The sequence below is a fragment of the Schistosoma haematobium genome, chromosome 3 (assembly GCF_000699445.3).
Source record: "Schistosoma haematobium chromosome 3, whole genome shotgun sequence".
NCBI lineage: Eukaryota > Metazoa > Platyhelminthes > Trematoda > Strigeidida > Schistosomatidae > Schistosoma > Schistosoma haematobium.
Window position 1 is genome coordinate 16,318,122 of NC_067198.1, and position 20,677 is coordinate 16,338,798.

General features: G+C 34.1%; 2 protein-coding genes across 10 annotated transcripts in view; one reads left to right on the top strand and one right to left on the bottom strand.

The window, feature by feature from the left end:
• CDH24_1 (Cdh24p) overlaps nucleotides 1–10,487 on the top strand; it is a 74,785-nt gene extending 64,298 nt beyond the window's left edge. The window contains exons 5-8 of the mRNA XM_051213143.1: nucleotides 1,019–3,517; nucleotides 4,681–4,771; nucleotides 6,274–6,452; nucleotides 8,137–10,487. Of these exons, the coding sequence (XP_051069081.1) occupies nucleotides 1,019–3,517; nucleotides 4,681–4,771; nucleotides 6,274–6,452; nucleotides 8,137–8,754 (3,387 nt within the window). The 3' untranslated portion in view covers nucleotides 8,755–10,487. The remainder of the gene's footprint in view (nucleotides 1–1,018; nucleotides 3,518–4,680; nucleotides 4,772–6,273; nucleotides 6,453–8,136) is intronic.
• Nucleotides 1–20,677, bottom strand: part of MS3_00010586 (uncharacterized protein) — a 35,927-nt gene that overhangs the window by 2,227 nt on the left and 13,023 nt on the right. For 5 of the 9 annotated variants that reach the window (XM_051218972.1, XM_051218971.1, XM_051218969.1 and 2 more), the window contains 3 exons: nucleotides 20,130–20,234; nucleotides 18,305–18,409; nucleotides 14,413–14,910 (listed from right to left, as the gene is read on the bottom strand). In XM_051218972.1, the coding sequence (XP_051069088.1) occupies nucleotides 14,783–14,910; nucleotides 18,305–18,409; nucleotides 20,130–20,234 (338 nt within the window). In that variant the 3' untranslated portion in view covers nucleotides 14,413–14,782. Of the gene's footprint in view, nucleotides 1–14,412; nucleotides 14,911–18,304; nucleotides 18,410–20,129; nucleotides 20,235–20,677 lie in introns of those variants that run through there. The other 4 variants (XM_051218967.1, XM_051218968.1, XM_051218966.1 and 1 more) reach the window with 4 other exon arrangements.

Below are 20,677 nucleotides of genomic sequence, written 5' to 3' on the forward strand. Positions count from 1 at the left end.
ATCGGCCCTGTCTAGTTTGTAGGCTATACTATACATTGAAATTGTTAGAATTTCTGTAAATAGAAAATAACGTTTCGAAGTTCAAAGCAATTAGTCCCTTTGATAAATTTTGATAATGTAATAAGAAGACGAAGATTATCAGAACTATGTGATATATTAGCGCAATACATTTCGAACAATCTGATCACACATATACTTGTTAAGAATATATATATATATATATATATATATATATATATATATATATATATATATATATATAAACATAGTTTTGATAATCTTCGTCGTCTTATTACATTATCGAAATTTAAAATGCGGTTAAAAGTGAGTTCTACTGATGTTTTATTTGCAGTGAATTGTTGCTTAAAATGTTGTTATTATCAACTCTTTTAATTGTAAGTTAAGAATCTTTTAGACTATTTTTAATTAGAGTTACTTATATTCTATGGTGAAGTTATGAAGGGTGAAAATCTTTTTTAAAATAAGTTTGTTGTTAATTGTAAATCAAAAGTGATAAGTTTGCTATAATATATGTACACAGGATAGTCAACCTAGAATTCATCTTGTTCTATAAAATAAAAATCCTATTTACTTAAGAACACACGAATAACTTATGAGTCTATAAATTTACTTTATGACACTTCAGTGGGTAACTGCCTTACATTCAACACGGTTGAACTCCATTGGTCATGTCTTCTCACTAGAACTCTGCGGATTTCCTCTTTACGTTGGTCGCTAGTGAGCACATGGTAATTGTCAATATAGAGTCGTGGAGATTGTTGAGTTTCATTGAAACCATGAACCTATCATTGATAGATCATCATTAATAACCTAGAAGCACTGGACGGACATTTCGTCCTAGTGTGGGTCTAATATTGATCGGTTCATAATTTCAATAATACTCAACAATTTCCATAACTTCATACAGATAATTTATTATCTTTGAATTCATAACAGAATGTGCACAAATAATTCCTGTTTAATTTATTGCTATTATTCCCATTTGCTCTTTTTATAGGTAAAAATTGATGATCAAAATGATTGCATTCCAGAAATTCATGTTTCTACAATAAGTTTGACAGCGGCCAGCACTTACAATGCAGATAAATTTCAGCGACGACAACCTCATTACATACCAGTACAACCATGGTCAGTGAAAAAGTTAACTTATTTATTAGATAATGAACAAGACAAGCACAAAGTATATAATTCACCTATATTTTTAGCATTCTTAGCTAATATTTCTGTATATACTGTATATATACCTGAAAATAGACCATCATCTACATTAATTGCTCATTTAAATGCTATTGATAATGATTCCGGTGAAAATGGTCGTGTTACATTTGAAATGATTGAGTCATATTCATTTAATAATTTATCTTCAAAACTAAGCTACTCACCACAACTTCAACATATTCTACTAAATCAACATACTTATAATAATAATCATATGAATGGTGATGTAATTGAAATACATAGTAAACAAGAAGCATTTAATTTATTTCAATTAAATACAACTCATGGCGATTTAACAACTCGTCAATTAATTGATCGTGAAGAAAATGGAATGATAACAAATGAAGTATTCATTTTGATTAAAGCTACAGATCATGGTGTTTCACATCAATTACATTCGTTCGCTTTAATTCAGGTAATTATCGTAGATGAAAATGATAATCCTCCAAAAATTATCAGCACGGGACCTACATTTAACATTGAGGAAAATCAGCCAACTGGTACTAAAATAGGTGAAATTGCAGTGATTGATCCTGATATATTTTCATTTGTACAACTTGATGATATTTATTATCCTGGGTTACTTGAAAAACAAGCTGATGATTATTTTGGAAAGTCATCAAGTTTCTCTCAAATTCTAAACCAACAACAACAACAGCAGCATAAAGGATTACAAGTGCGTATTGATCCAGGACATGGAAGAAGAGATCTACCTTTTACATTACATGAAATTGGTAATGGACGATACTTTTTGAATACAACACGCCCATTAGATCGTGAAACAGAGGAAGCTTTCCAATTTAATATTATTGCTACAGACAATGAACCTGTTCGTACTTATCATGATATGAAAAATAATTATCCAAGTGCTAATACCATAAATAATCATCGTTATCCAGGTCATACAGCTTCATTGACTGTTATTGTCAATGTGATTGATGTGAATGATAATAGACCAGAGATTATATTTCCTAACCCAATTACATCGAATTCTACTATACATCGTTTATCATATCGTGTTTACGCTGGTCATGAAATTATCAGTATTAACGCTAATGATCGTGATGCTGATCAGTTCAATGGGAAATTTCATTTTGAAATGGTACATGATTTAAAAAGCAGTGATTTATTTACAATTGATCGAGATAGTGGTATGTTGAAAACACGTCGTACGTTAACAAAAGATGATCTAGGTGAATATCAAGTGCATATAATAGTACGAGATGAAGGTCAACCATCATTGGAAACACAGTTGTTATTACGTTTGTTAATTGATCAGTCTGAACCACAATGGTCATCAGATATAAAAAATAATAGGAAATATCAGTTTAATGATTTTCTATCATCGTCATCATCATCTAATCAAATACACAGTAATCATCATCATTCTGTTAGAAATAATCTTGACTTATATGATAGAAGTCGACAGGAATTATATACTACCAGCAATGACTTACTGACATTATCCTTGTTTAAAAATCTTGATTCAAATGTTCTCTTTATTATCATTATAGTTATTTTATTTTTTATTCTGATCATGGTTGGATTATGTATTTATTTACGACATAAATATAATTTTCTGCATTTTATCCCAGATATATATGATAATAATAAGTGTTTATGTTGCAGTACATGTCTGTTGTCTAGACGTAGTCAATCAACGTTGTCATCGAATATTGATGAAAAGCCTCATTTGAAAAAATTACTTGATCATGCGACGGTTACTACAACGACCACTACTACTGTTACTACTACTACTACTACTACCAATATAACTGCTGATTGTAATAATAATACACCGATAAAAACAGTGATGACGACAAATACAACAACAACAACAACAACGTTGAAATACTTGAATCATATTGATTATGGAGTATGTACAGATTTATTAAAATATAAACAAACGAATTTCAATTTGGGCTCATTAACACCAGTTAGTCCAATATGTTGTAGTCATTCTGTTGTACATTTACCCATCTCACATAATCATCATCAACAACAACAGCGAGAACACCGTCTGATCACTAATAGTCGAAATCGTCGACATCATGAGAATCAAGATTTTTTTGTGGAATCTGATGCATCAAATGCTCTCGTCACTGATAATACTAGTAGTTTTAACAATTCTCTTTCGCCATCTCACTCAAATTATGATTTTAATGATTTTAGTCGTAAGCACACTTCATATGTTACTAATAGCAATCATAGATGTTGGCCACTAAATCCATTGACTGTAAATATACCTAATATTGTCAATGAAACTAATGATACAATGGTTAGTTTATTATTTATATATATATATATATATATATATATATATATATATATATATATATATATATATATATATATATATATATATATATATATATATATATAAACTAATTTCCGCTAATATCTGAAATACATTTCCTTTTCATTAGAATAAAATGTCTTACAAACGCAGCTTATTGTTAAGATGCATCTAGTAGGATCCAAAAGCACTTGTATGTGACCTGTCACTTATGCCTTATCATCTTGAAGAGTGTATATGCTCGTGTTTTTTTAATTAGGTGAAATACAGGACACTTTAGGATTACTTAATTTCTGATCCAGTTCTACTTATAGTCACTTATGACAATGATCCTTATTATTGGTGCTTCCAAGAGTAATCGGGGAAGATAGCATAAATGCTTGTTTCCTCCTGGATGTGAATTTCTAAAGAGACCGAGAACTAAATAAAAACAGGTAAGTCGTAGTTAGTAGTTTAAGATGGGTCGAATAGTAGGTCAAAATGAACCTATTCTTTAGTAATCAGTCAACAATACTGAAAGTAGGACGTAGCACAAATATACATCAGTTCAAGTTACTTACACCACATTAGCACAACAAAATAAAATTTCTAAAACCAACTGCGGAGTAATAGAAGTACTACATGTATTAGTGATAGTAGAAAAGTTTAGGCATAGACAATATGATTCTACAAGAAAAAATGAATTTGTCGAAGAAAAAGGAATATTTATTAAACTCTGGATCTAAGACGAAGTGTGGATTCATCTACGCCATAGTAACCGATTCTGAGTCATGTTATCTAATGTCTCCAACTATCGGTTACGATGATTGCGCATATCCGTATCAGGTCGTCTGTGTCTATTAACATGACTTAGTCTGACAGTCAATGACTTCATAGACAGGTATAGTATTTAGCTTTAGTCACTTCTTTCTTTCTTCTAATCGACACCAGCAAGCATCACTTGTCATAGGCATACATAATACATGTCCCAACCACCTAAGTCGATAGAGATTCACTACCTCATCAATTATTTGGCTAATAGACCATTGTATGTACTTAGAATTTATTAACAGGTGTACACTTTTACTCTTACTAGACTACATACATTTTACCACTAACTTGTCTACAATAAATTTTCCTATATTTTCTTTTCCCGAATGATTTAGCATGGCAGTTATTATCATTTTGTTCCGAATTCGTTTGGAATAGAATTTCCTAATCAAAGTAAAAAGGATTTCTATCGTGGCTACAAACCAGGTAAAAAACTTATCAAAACAGTCGTAAATGTAGTTGAATGAATATAGTTCAGTTTATTGAACTCAAGACTGAATATTACTAATTGTTTCTACTAATAACGTTTTCTTTATATCATCGCGTTCACAGAGATAATGCTGTATGAGATTGCTCATTGGCACTTCAAAATAATATTGATTTTCTAGTCATTTGTAGCGTTTTGGAGCAAATAACAATCAAAAAAGGAAACTTACTGTGCTATTAAAAAAGACTAAAGACAATTCAGGGTAGAAATGTTTCTTCTCAACAATTTCATTTACCTAAGCTGTACAATCGAATTTGTGGCTAATTTACTTGCTAGAAATAATAGACTACAGTAAAGAAGAATAGTATTGAGTAATGATTAAGAAAACTCGAAGTGATAACGTGTCATAAATTAACAATGAAAATCAGATGTTGAGAGAAAGTTACTTAATAACTGGCTCATAAAAAAATGCCAAGGTGAGGATAATTGTCTGTTGATATATATTAGGATCAGAGTAATTAAACGTTGTATAGTGGCTAATTATTAGTTGTGGAAAATAACTGGAAGCGAATGGGAAAAAAGATAGATATTGGAAGGTAGGAGGGAGGTCACGATCATGCTAAAGGAGATTTTTCATTTGCATTGATCTTGAGCTGATTTTCTCAAACGTACGGATCATATTGAAGGGAGATTCTGATAAAACAGTGACCATAATTGATTAGATGTTTAACTGAACTTTGTAATACTTCAGATAGCCAGGCACAGTAATGTTCCGAGATGCGTATTTTAATCAACGCCACTTTGTTTTACTATGAACCTCTACTTTTAGCAAATTAACTATAAGTACGGTCATCCAAAATAAAGTTTTCACTGAATTGTCTACTTTATTGAAAAGTAGTTTACCATTCTATATAACAATTCATGGATTGTCTTACACAAAGAAATTAATTAATAGCAAGGAGAACTACAATCAAAAAGAGTACATCCAACGTTTGTGAAAAGTGCGGTTTTTAAGACGTAATAATACCCAAGATTTTAATTCATACTACTTACTACTAGTAAGTAATGTGACATTTAAGAAAAAAATGATATTAATCATTGTACTACTAATCATAGTTTAAACGAATTTCTGTTTTGATTACGGTGATCAAAAGCATATACGTTGATAATGTATGATATATTAGAACTTGGTGAGTGGAACATCTTACTCTGTGTTATATATATATATATATATTGGAAGACTGATTTTTTAGCGACAAATGAAAACTTCAATAATAATAATAGTAATGATAATAATAATGAGATGCGCACTGCTGAAGAGTCTCATACTAGGACGACACGGCCGTCCAGTGCTTCCAGGTTTTCAATGGTGGTCTAGTTTAAATCGACTCATGAATTCAACTACTAAACTACTACAATTTCCGCAAAACCTCATTCTGATAACAAATGAAAATATTTCCTAACTTGATTTCCTATTGGCAATTTTTATTGATAAAATTAGGTAATGGATTGTTACATGCCTATAATATTGGTGAACAGCAACAATATGTTCCTAATGGGCGTTTATGTTACATTAATGAATGTAATGAGACATCAAATGCACATATAGCTCCGAGAAATGCATGGGATGCTTCTGAATTTGAATTTCGACCAATCAAAGATAATATCAATTCATATCAGGTATTTCTAGTTAAATTTATTTATTAGAATATTTTAAGATCTAAAATAGGATAATACAATAGATAGGTCGGTGATTTATATCAATATAGAATAACCCAATGAAATAATAGGCTTACAGGATTAGCAATCTAAGTTATTGTGATTTTTCGAATTATCATACTTTTATTTATTATTATTGTTATTATTACCAATAGTCGTCTATAGGTGTCCGTATTTCCAGGGATTATACTGGCTTTGAAATTAGTCTTAATTACGGACTGACATCTGGAGAACCATTGAAAACCTGGGAAACATACATCACCATCATTGTCATCTGATTAAATAAATAGTTGATTAACGTTATTCCTCTAAAATTATTGATAAGTTTGGCAAATACTGAGACTATTTGTTTAGATAATATGTAACAGTCTATTTCGAATCGTTCATTAACCCGGTGGGTGTAATCCTTAACAAGTTGATTATTCTTACTGCTTTTATTACAAGTTAGTAGTTTGAATTATTGTTAAAATGGGTTCATTGTATGTTGACTACAGGACATTTAGTTCTATCTTATTACGAAATAATGAAATTTGACGATAAATGACCACAACATACTATAAAAATAGACATTATTGACCATTGAATGTTGTACCATCGATTTGAACAACAAATATAGATATAAAAGTTTTATGATATGTAGATATATACACACATTATTGACTATTGACTACGACAACACGAACGCTAGTCATTCACTTTTTTCTTAGCCGAATTCATTTGGTATTTAGGACTTTCTGTAAATCATTCAGTTATTGGGAATTTTTAGCCTAAAATGTATGGTCATTTATTTATTTAAGCACAGAAACTTCGGTACAAGAAGGCACCAAATACATATGCTCCACACAAATCATTCGATACCTGTGAGGGTCGGAATACTGCCCAGGCACCCAAAGTGAAACAGGATATGATCATTTCATTGTATAAAAAGGAATTTTATCTTATCCACCTATGTATGAATTAGTTAGATACTTATTATTGTTATCGAACAGGTTTTGCTAATCATTCAAAATAAAATCAAGTGAAATTGGTTCAGTTTGTCAGCAGCATTATGATTTGCATTTTTAGTAAAGTTGGATGATAGCTAGCAACAAAACCCAGGATGCGCATTCCATTCTGTTTGTGACTGGTCAATTAGATATACCTGCATTCCAGTGTTGATGTTTACACCGAAAAACATGACCGGTTGCTATCCTTAACATCATTAACAGTGGGAAGATTCAAACCATTACATTTAAAATAACATACTATTCACATTGTAAACATTTGTGGCTATTTGAACTCAATAGTTCAGTAGATAATGCGTTGGCGTTTGAAGTGATAGGTATTATGTTCGTTTTAGTGTGAACATCAACATTAAGACGCAAGTATCTCGAGCAGAAGGATCCAAAATATGACGAAACGCGCGTCTTAAATCCCACTTGCAGCTTCCGTCTAACATTGCTAAGAAAGTACTTGTATCTAAGTGGCAGGATCCTACGATCCACTTAAGATGTATATAGACCGAAAAGAAACCGATCGTTTGCAGTGCTTAAACGTCAACAACTAAAAAACTCGAACTCTTGCATAATATAATTTGTATTTATTTAAGTTTTCATATTGAATTGATTATTTTACCTATTTTTTCTCGCTACCTACACAACGACAGACTGCTTCTTTCACAGAAAGTGGTAAATCAGATGATTATGTGAGACCTCAAGTTCACTCAATTCATAGAACGCCTATCCCAGACAATGACCAATACATTGAAAATAGCAATAGTGTTTGTTATCCACAACTTACGTCACATTTAAGTGTATGGAAATCTGACCCATATTTGAGTCAAAGTATGCATGATTTGATTAAAAAGCAGCATAATAAAGAAAGCAACCAAGTATGGACTGAAACAAATTTCTACAATAAAATTGGTTCTACATTAGATGGTATAAACCTTAAACCGGAATATTACGGCACACAATTAAAACGATCCAAGTCCACCAGGTATACCACTGATAAAGATTTAAGCAGTACGAAATTCCAGAGTAAGACCATGCCCTTTAATTCAAATTTTAATGATGGGGAGGATCAATCAAGTAAACAATTAAGAATGATAACAGTGCATCCATCCTCGGACATGAAAGATAAAAACAACACAATTACTACTGGTTGTCACAATAGCAGTATTACTACTACTGATAATAGTAACAACAATATTCATTGTACTAAAACTAATCAAATGTCACATTATGCTATTTCATTTCCGACTGTACAAGCTAGTTTTGTTTAGGTTATTTGGGAATTTGGAGAGAAATATACACAAAGAGAATTCGATAAAACAATTTTCTATATATTTACTTAGTATGCACTCAATTTGTTTACTGTAAATATACAATACCTACATTATAAACATAAATTCTTTTCATTCCAATTTTTATTTTCTTCCATCATGTTCACTTTATTCTAATATAACAGAAAATTTGGTTTGATTATGTCACTCAGCAGTTGCTCATTGTCGAAGCTAATTTTTTTAATAATTTAAACGTTTCTGAGTTTCCTCTACTTGCTATTATTGCAAACATTTTATTAATGCACAGCCGATATATATATTCTAATGCTGTGGTAGCGATTGTTTACAATATCAGGGGAAAACATAGCTTGGGTTTTCTGACTTCAGTAGGTAGCATTCATTATTAATATTATTTTCAAATCTTGAGGCATTCATGATCCAGATAGTGAAACCATTTTATGGCAAGAACCTCATTGAGTTATTTTTAACGTAAATTTACAAGCATTCTTCGTACTAGTTAAATAAGACCATATGTTATTCCATTATTCTTTTGTCTTGCCTAGGCAATCAAGATTATATCTTTAGCAAGCGATGTTTCTAAACCAAACCTCTCTGTTGATATAAATACTAACTATAAATTCGCTAGAGAATGTATGTTCAACTGAACAAAACTGGTCCCGTAAAAAAGACACTCGAACAGGTATTCTCTCACTGTCATACCTTGTGTCATGCAGTAATACACTCCAGATATGATCGATTTGAGGGTTTTACATAATATTAGATGTGTACTAATAAGTTTCTTTATATAATATTTCATATTCACTCAAGATAAAGGGGATATACCAAAAAAGGAACTTCACTTATTCTCAGGAAGTGCTCTTTAAAACTCCCAACTAGTTGCGGTGTAATCAAACGTTCGGCTATATCAATAAGAGAATATAAACAAGAATTTTATTTGGTTCGGAAACTATACGTTTCTCACTTTCCTGTCCATGATCGTATATGTTTTAAGGCACTAATTACTTCAAACGAAAGGTTTTAAATCGATTTATGTATTATGTATGGTACTGATATCCAAAGACCCAATATATTTACTCCCCAGGTAAGCTAGAGAAAACCGTTCAGTTTTTACTAATTTCAAATTTATTCACCACTTCAGTGGTTGGTAGAATTGTTTTTATCACCCTTCGTAATCGTTCCGAATACCGTAAACTGATACCATAGCAACTATTTAGGACAATGTTGCATGAATGTCGCTTACAAATCGTTTATTCTCTAAGATTTCATGTGTGAAAGTTAGTTTTCTTCACTTAGCAACCTTTAAAATTCAATATGAAAAAGGTAGATTGAAATTACAAATGTTAAGAAAACCTAAGTTTGTAAATCAGACTGATTTACATTTATGCAGAGACAATGCCAATATCATGCTGCACGAAACGTTGCATATGTGGAGCGCAGTTTAAGATTTCTAGATATATCAGACACAAATAATTACGAACTATGGGTAACTGCAGAATAGCCAGAATGAGGTTTGAAAAAATGCAAAGGTACAATATGTGAAGGAATACTGAGACTGAAGATCTAGAGTAAGATAAAGAGTGCGTGTGTGTCATTGTGACCGGATTTGAAATATCACCCAACGTTTCCAACTACTTATCGTGCGCACCCCAACCAATCAATCAGCTACAACGTAGGACCAGGCACATATGCATCGGTCCAAGTTGCCATACCTCATCAACACAACAAGATGGACACAGGATTCATAAAAGTAGTTAATTCAGAGGTGGTAATATATAAAAGAAAGATTGCAATAAGGATATAGTACAGGAAGAAAGAATTAGTTCATAGAAAGAAAGATATGAAGTGATTTTAATCTCTTGGTTTAAGGGAAGACAGAGTGTATACACCGACGCCATTGTGATCGATTCTGAGCCATGTCACCAAGAGTCTCCAACCACTGGTTACGATAGTCACGCGGACCCCAACCAAGTAGTCTGCATCTACCAACATGGCTAAGACTAGAAGTTAGTGACTTCAAGCACTGATGCCACGTTTTGGTTTGGCCGCCCCTAACTTTCTTCCAACCATCTCCAATACCGGTTAGCATTGCAAGTCGTGGTAATCGGTGTTCGGGCATACGTAACACGTGGCCCAACCATCTCAGTCGATGAAGATTCACATCCTCATCAACTGATTTACCATCATTCTCTAATACCCTGCGCCTAACCTCCCTATTACTTACCCGGCGATCCCAGCAGACGCCAGCAATATTTCTGAGGCATCTGTGGTCAAATACTAATAGCTTACGAGTGTCTCCTACTCTTAATGGCCATGTTTCGCTGCCGTAAATTAAAACAGGACGGACTGCCGAACAGTATACTCTTCCTTTTATTGATAGACAGATATCTCGCCTTCGCCATAGGTGACGTAAGTTGGAAAAAGCCAAACGAGCTTTTCGAATCCGTGCCGAGATTTCGTCAGACACCAACCCATTAGGACTGATCAGACTTCCAAGATAAGTGAAGTTGTCGACGTGTTCGACCACTTCACTCCCTATCCTTAGTTCAGGTGTTGACGCAGACCAGTCCTGAAGCAACAACTTGCATTTAGAGGGAGAGAAGCGCATTCCAAACATTCTGGCATTGTTGCTCAGTGCTACCAAAAGACTCTGCATTTTATCAGCGTCTTCACCAAACAGGACTGTCATCTGCGTATTCTCAGTCGATAAGTGGACCTCCTGGTAGGAGATCAATACCCGAGAATTCAGTAGACGAGAATGTTATTCCCATCAATAGGTCTATGATGAAGTTGAACAAAAATGGAGAAAGTGGACAGCCTTGACGGACACCACTTGAAGTTGCAAAAGCAGATGACAGTTCGCCATAGGCTCTGACTCGACTGGTAGTGTTCGAGTATAGAGCCTTCACAAGGCTCATGTACTTCTGGGGTACGCCTTCCAATGACAGACACTGCCACAGAATCTCGCGGTCTACCGAGTCAAATGCTGCTTTTAAGTCAAGAAAGACCACCACTGTTGGACGCCGATAAATATGCCTATGTTCTAGAACCTGACAAATGGTGAATATGTGGTCGATGCAGCCACGACCAGGTCTGAAGCCAGCTTGATTCTCTTGTGTTTGCAGTTCACGAGTCTTAGTTAGGCGTCTGATAATTATCGAGGCTAGTATTTTAGATACTATATTAGTTGAACTAATCCCTCTATGGTTATCACAGGATGATTTTAACCCTCTCTTCTATATTGGGACGATAAGTGATTGTGACCAGTCAGATGGAATAACGTCTAACTCCCAGATCTTAGCTAAAATATTAGTCAACCTAATCGCTAAAATTGGACCACCATCCTTAAAGACCTCTGGAGCCAGTCCATCTGGACCAGCTACCCTTCCTCGTTTCAGATTAACTATAGCCTTTTGAACTTCTGCTAGAGTTGGGGGATCTACTTCAATGTTCCACTCACACTGTCTGGGAATAGAGGGTAGTTGTAGAGTAGCTGAAGGCCAGCTGAACTGTTCTCTGAAATGTTCCGCCCATCGTTCTAAACGTCTGGACTGGGAGCAGATGAGAGTATCGTCTTTTTCCGAAATAGTCTGACTTACACTTGACTTATTAATTCCAGTTTCTTTTATTAGTCTGTAGAGCTGTCTTGTGTTCCCTATAGTCGCGGCCTTTTCCATCTCTTTTGCTTTCGTTGCCCACCACTGCTCACGGTCGTTTCTTAGACTTTTTCTTAACCTAGATCTGATTTGTTGTCGCTCTTCATCATGTTCAGAGCGTGATGGGACGAGTTTGCGAGAATCCATCAGTGTGATAGACTTTGAAGAAATCCACTGGTTCTTTGAAACTCTGTGGTTTAAGTCGCTAATAGATGTCACTGCTGCTTCCACAGTTGCTTGTATTTCATTCCAAGCAACATCTGGGTCACCCTCGTTTTCAGAACTATCTAATTGTGACCACAGTTGTTCCTGGAACTTACTTTTGGTTTTCTCGCTACTCAATTCAGTTCTAATGGGTCTTTTTACTGTGGCTTTTTTGCGTCCAATGAGGCGCAAGCAGATGCGTGCCCGTATTAGGGTGTAGTCGGAGTCCAAGCAGGTACACCAGAATGAGCGACAATCTTCTACCGACCCTCTCCAACGATGACTGATGGCAATATGGTCTATTTGAGTCCATCGTTGGTTTGGTGTAGGGGGTCGCCATGTTAGACGATGTCTCTCCTTATGCTTAAAATTTGTGTTTGCTAAAAATAAACGATTGTCTGAGCACGGTTGCAGCAGACGATCACCATTATCTGTTCGATGTAGGAAGAATAATAGGAAGTGAAGACGGAGGTTGATTATGAATACAGTGGCCTTGAGTGCTGTTAGAGGTATGAGGGCGGTTATCACTTCCCAGTTGCCCACACCGTGGAAGGTTTGTTCTGGAGGTACCTGAAAAGGAAATTGGATTAGAGGTGGTCTTAGTGACCTGATAGCGTGACGCAGTGCTCAAGGGACAACTGCTTGAGGTCGGTCACACACGACCTTTTTATGGGTAATTTTTGTGTTAGCTCCGTATTTGTTGAAACCTTACCTCCGGAGACGGATATCCGTGGGATAAGGCGAGGTGTGCATTTTTAGGGTCAACCTTTTCTAACCCCACCCCTCCTTGTGGGAAGGCAGCATCGCTGTCATGCTGGTTGTCTGAAGGAAACACCTTACTGCTGTACAGTCAGCAATACGACTTCGTCTTCGGATCTTGGGTTTGTTGCTTTCAGTCTTACCGCCCTTCAACCGACCTGTCTGACATGGTAGGACTTTGAGGGATGACTGTTTCAGCCAGTATAGCTCGGTTGCTTCATCCCAATAGGCAAGCCCGACCACCACGTCAAGGTAGCAATAACGGTCGTGGCTCAGACTAACAGTCGGTAGCTTTATGTACTGATGTCACGTTTTAGTTTGTCGTCTCCTAGCTTCCAACGTACTTCTACAGTAGCCAGCATCCCTCACCGAAGTAGGCTGTGTTTATCCATACGTAACACGTGTCTTAACCGTCCAAATTAATGAATATTGCTAAACTCATAAACCTTCTTGGTGTATTTGGCTAGTAATCTATGTCTAACCCCAACATTTTTCGCTTGGTCATTCCATGATACGCGGATCAATGCTTTGAAGACACATATAACCAAAAATATTGCAGCGCACACGTGTCTTCTACTCTCATAGACCATGTTTCAAGGCTGTCGAGTAATACAGAGAAAACGGCTGCCAAGTATAATCGACTTTTGATTGGCAAATGGGCGCCTCGCTTACTCCACAAGTGACAAGATTTCGCAAAAGCCAAGCGAGCATTTCGGACCTATGGCAATATCTTGTTAGACACCCAACTATCGAAACTAATGCGACTTCCGAGATAGATCAAGTGTTCAAAGCATTCAACTAATTAACTACCTATCACTGATTTCAAACTAAAGAATAGGTATTCGGTAAATTTTCAAATAACGAATTTCAGAAAACAATTGTTAAAGAATTTCCGAATAAGATCCGACACTTCATAATAAAAATTTGTCTTAGAGATACGACTCTAATTTCTGCAAATTGGTTAAAATCAAACTATATCAGAACCAAATAATTGAAATATATGTCGTAAACAAGAGAAGCATAATGGTACATTATTTATTTATTGGAGAAGAACCAAATAAATCGAAACTTCACTCTATTTTTGTATGAATTTATTTCGGACTATTTGTGTTACAGTTTATATGATACTGTTTAAACTGTGACGTAATGACTTGAAGGAAAATTCTCAAAATGAAGTATATAATGAGGATAAATTATAAATAATCTTTTGGTATAAATGTTTACATTAGCAGCTGTAAGATAAAAGAGATTTTAGACGAAACGCCAAAATTACGCAAAATAAAACTTAACAAGATAAAGAAATATGACGAAAACATTAACTGAGAAAAGAAAAATATATTATCCTTTATTCTGTCCCGAAGACACGGCTCACCTTTAATCCATTTATCTGTCTACTCTCCATCTAGATCAGGGCAAACGCTTAAAATTTTACACAAGATATCTTTGATCAATCTGATACCGGGAAAAAATAGCGAAGAGCGTTTCAAATCCATAAGTGCAAATTTCAATTTTCGCAATTCTATGCAAAATAAGAGATGAGTTATTTTGACGGTTAAGAGAGAAAGCAGAAAGGATAACTAGTGAATAGTAATCTTAAATTTGCGTAAATAACACTTACAATAAAGTGAAAAGACAGGAAAGATGACTCACTGTAAATGCAAAACGAACTGACGATGTAATTTGTCCTATTGCACTTTTCCTAGTAGAAATGCTTGTAGCAAGAATAGATAAGTATAAAACCTAGCTAAAATTGTGTGCTACCTCAAGTTATTACACTTTACAACTCATCTACCAGTTACAGATTCGTTTACTAGACTTTAACCCACACTCTAAGTGTGAGGGCAAGCGATACTGTTTGGTCATACTGAAGTAGGTAGAGCGGGATAAGAATCTGAGATTTAGTGGGCGAAAGTGGGACGCATTAACCACTGGGCTGCCGCTTCGCAGCAGTATACAAAAAGATGAAACCGACAGAAAACACAGTAATATTAAAATATACATTCAGCAAAGTCATAATAGGTGAAAGGAATCTGTTTTTGAACAAAAATATCTTAACAGCTCTATGTAATTGAATGCTTAGACTGCCACACACATTTCTGATGAAAGATCAGGATTTAAAAGTGATAAAAATAGTCTAAGAGAATAATAAAAATGTAAAATACGCAAAATAATTTGCAGTAAGAAAACTAGATGCAAGTTATAGGTGGCATTATAGCAAGCCCTTAGAAGTTTTTATTACCTAGCTGATGTAATTTAGACAAGTAACCCACTATGTAAAAGTATGTGTGAGTCTGATTGAACGCATATCTGCACCTCATTCTTTATCTATCCTCCCATTGGTTGTTTACATAGACGATCAATAACTTAGCTCCACAATCGATTAACACTCATAAATATATATGGATTTTTTAACTCGATCGATTCACCGTGTACTTGCGGGTTTCACTAATTGATTAATTCATTAATACACTGTCCCAAAAACCGGTTTTCTGGCTTTTGAATATTCTCGAGTAAACTCATAATACTACTAGAAGATTTGGCCTGCTAAAATATTCCGTTAACGGGATATGAAATATTGTAGCCAAATAGAGAGAAATTAGCCTCAACACCATAAAAAGCAGTTCTACGGAATAAAAGGGCTAGTATATCATGTTACTGAAAAAGTTGTACGTATTTCTCCTAGGTCAACCGTATACTTTATAAGACATGTCAAGTGATAAATCAGGGATCACGTATTAGCTTGAATACATACGGAAGAATATGTAAGAAAAATAGAGATTTAAAAAAGGATTTCGATTGGATTCGACAAGAAATTGTAGAAATACCTATAAATAAATAGTTTACAGTGGAGCAAAAATCTACGATGAACACCTTAGAAAGTGATGTGATCTCTACAAAACTGAAGTATCATCTTATCATCAAGGGAATATACAATTACGCGACAAAATACATGGAGGCTAAGCTAAAAAGTTTAGGGATTTTATTGTTTCACTGAAGTTACAAATACGTGCAAATATCATATTACTTCCATCTTCATCATAATCATGACTGATACAAATGAATTAAATTTTAGAAAACAAAGACAATGAGTATCTAATGAATGCGAAAAAAACTGTTAGTATTGAGCAATTAAGCCTCATTGTTAGATGATATTGAAAATTTAGTTATTCAACCCATAATACATTTGAAACATGTAAACCTTTAATCATAGTTCAACTTCAGCTACCATCCAAACATTCTAGGCACGATCGACTAGCAAGATCGTACTGATGACCATATTCAATGTTAAATATGGATTTTTTTTATAAACGGAATACACTCATTATGAAATTAAATAAGAAAGAGTTCTCTTTTCGGCGAATTCATGGTGAGAATGAGGTTAAATAAATACCTTTGTTTATTTAACCTCACTCTCACCATGTATAACAGAAGTTTATTATCAGTATTATTATCACCCTGTAAAAATAAGTATATATATTTGCGATTGTACAGCTTTGAAAATGAATTCGCCGAAAAGAGAACTCTTCACTGAACCAATCTATCTTTCTTATTTAAATATGGATTTATTTGTTTACGTCTTCGATGAAATACCTACAATTTTATCTCAGGATCAATAGATTTTCAGATACATCAAAAGTCCTAGAAAATGACAAAGTGGCAAGCGATTATTTATCAGAAATATGTTCGATAAATATCAAATTCGAAAAAAAGCTCAATAAATTCTACACCTTCTTTAACATTAAACTATGACCAATAGTCTGTTTTATCATAACTTAAGGACTAAATATAAGTATGAGGCCAGAATAAAACAGTTAAGGTGGTTGGTGAGCTATGAAACATTGGCTTAAGGTAGACTGCTTATTTATTTATTTGAACACATAAATATTAGTACAAAGGGGCAATGAATACATATGCGCCACATAAATCATTCGATTTGTGTGAGGGCTAGGATACTGCACAGGTGCACAGACCGAAGTAGACGGTTTGCATCGGGGGCCACACCCCGAGCCTTCGATCTAAAGGTCTGATCCACAAGGCAGTGGAGCAACGTCAGGAGATGCGGTCCCATGGTAGCCTATCACCAACGATTGGTTCATACGCCATTTTTCCTTCAGGATCCTGGAGCCCATGTGTTACGGGAGAACTGAAGACATTTGACTGATTAAAACCTTTATATTAAATATCATTAATTTCACTGTGTTTTCGGATGTATTTGCTTTACTCAACTTCTGAACTTGTTTGTTTATATCATTATTTTCGGACACTTTGGTTTCTTTTGTCTCTGGTTTGGTATTTGGGAGTTTTTGCTCGGGGAACGTACAAAATCGGAGAACGACGTTTGGGTCGACTATTTGTAAATTGCGAATAAACTTTGGTACCTGAATTGGAGTTTGGTTCTGTTGTTAATTTGGGTTCGTAAGTTGCAAATAGATCGATATACCGTACTTCAATAACAGGAACCAGCAAAACCTTGGACGTAACATCATGTGCGTCAATGGTTTGTAATCAGGGTTTTCCAACTTCCCTAGATAGACTGTCCATGTGCACCAGCCCGGTTAAAGCGCCAGACACCCGCTTTTCGTCCCCTCAATTTCGTAAACAACACCCCCGCCGCAAGAAGGCGGTGAGTAGAACTAGCCGGACAGTGGCTGTATAAGCGTGGGGATGTGAGAGCATTTGGAGAAAGAGAGCTGACTCTCCCCACCCTCGGCCGTACCAGGGCATTTGGGGGCTAGATAAAACATGTACATGAACAGTCTGCTTATATAACTCACTAAATCACTGCTCTAGTGTTAAGATATATATAGTTAGTTATTTTGTGGCATTTTCAATACGTTGTACAACGCAAAGAATAATAAGGTATCAAAAAATAATGGAATTATATAAAGGAAATTAAAATAAGGTTAATTTACCATTGGTTAACTCTTTCATTTTATCACTGACATATTTGTAGTCTGATTTTAATTCATTGTAAGCTAGGGCTTTGTCACGTAATTCAGCTGTTAGTATAGATATATCTGGAATTGTGAACAAAAGCTATGCATCTTTGATTTGTATAAAACTTTTTTAAACAATAACACATATACACCATGAAATGGAAATGAGGTTATTATAAGCAAATAAACAAACTAAAGAGTTTCCTGGAAGAAACACTGAGTGATTCAAGTTCGAATCTTTGAGGAAGGATAATCTACTTGAATATTGCTGGGGTAGTTTGGACATGAATGTAAACAGATATGAAAATTAAGTATTCGACTCCTGGCAAATTGCTTCCAAACACAAAGCTATTAATAGATATGAACAAAACTGATACAAGTTTGGTTGTGATTTTCTTTCGTATACACCTTATAAAGGCTGATTATTTTGTATTAAATTCTCTTTCATTTATTATTGTTCGCATATCATTCCTTATATCTCTTCTTTCTACTCAGTTTTGGAAGAAATGAAAACTAACCTGACGAGCGGCTCATTAACCATGCAGTTGCATGAATAAAAATAAATAAACTAACTAAAGCAAATTGTAAGTGGTGAGTAGGAGTTTTCTAAAATGTAACTAACTGTGTTGGTCCGTAACCAGATATTAGAATCGTAGACTTATAAAAATCTAGCTAGTATGCTCGGTATGAGCATAGTCTAAATATGATGACTGATTCATGTTAAAACGATTGGGGTTGATGGATCAATCCAGAGGGGGTTATAAGTTTTTATATAATTTTTATTATAAACTTCTGTATTTCTTTCGTTACATAAAGAGTTAATTTGAACATACTTCATGAGCTGAAGATCATTATACAGAGAATACAATACCAGTGTACATAAACAAATTAGCAAATGAAGTCCTACAAGCTATACACTTAAAGGGCATTATATAATTTAACAATCATTGCTAAGAATGTAATCATCGAATAAATCTTAAAGTTGAACTATGAAATAAACTAAATAGAAAGAAATATAAATACAATAGATTTGATAGTTGCATTAGCAGTCCATTTATGTAGTTAAGGACAAATGAAGTGATTTGGACGATTTAGCTCTATGAAACAAATCAATCTCTGTATATAAGTGATAAGATTGGCCTTAAACAAGTAAGAGAGTTGTTCAATTTTAAGATTGCTTCGATCTGGTTAGTCAGCACAACCATACGTGGTTTCTCACTGTTCATGTACATTTTTTATCTAGACATTAATGACACTATTAAGGTTGACAAGTAGATAATATACTGTGGTTCGGATAATATTGAGGGAACCAGAGTAGTATTCGATAATTAAGTCCTATCTTGTTGTTTTATTACTGGTCAAATTGTGAATTACTAAAACACTTATCATGATTCATACAGCAACAGCTTGAAGAATGAAGAAAGTCCCTTTCTAGAAATTTACAACTATTTATCTATTACACCTGTGATAATAAACTAACAGTTACTTATATCTTATTTTTATAGTTCGACATTACCTGCTCTGCAGTTTTAGCAGTAATCAATTTTTAATGGACATTAGTTTTTAAATAATTAATTCCCCATAACTAACTTGAACTGATTATTACTGTATACATGCAATCCATGGAATATGATAAAAATTCTCGGATGTATAAAGTAACTAGATGATCTCTATTCTCTTACTAGCATTTATCATCAGAAGAAAACACCAGGTTCAGTTTAAGCAGATACAGAAAAATTGATATTTTCCTCTTAGTAACAGACAAACACAATATAAATGATAAAAGAACAAAACTTCTTGCCTGAATGCAATTGATGTGTTACATTTTTAAGGTGTTTATGTTTAATTTCCAGATGTCGATATTCTGTATCTTTTTGTAAAATTTCAGTCGATAGAAAAGAAATGTCTAGAAAATGGGGCGTAAAATAAAAGTCAGAAGTGATCGAAAAAAGAAAGGCAGTGATAATAAAAGACAATTTCTTTGAAAGGTCGACAATATATACCGGTAAAATTACTCGTCTTTAAATTAAGGCACATCTGCTAATTAATTCAAGTTCACGTGTGTAGATATTTAATAAGATGAGGTTATTTGTTTATGTAATCGATTCTTTCCAGACGGATAAACATAGCTTGCATTAAGTAATATATAGTTGAATACAATCATGATTTGTTTCATTTGGGTATATTTTGGACGAAATTATTAGCCTATTTAAAATAAATAAATTTGCTTTATCCTATATATATATATATATATATATATATATATATATATATATATATATATATATATATATATATATATATGGATGAGAACATTTGAAGGTAGAACAGTAACTCGAAACCATTCAA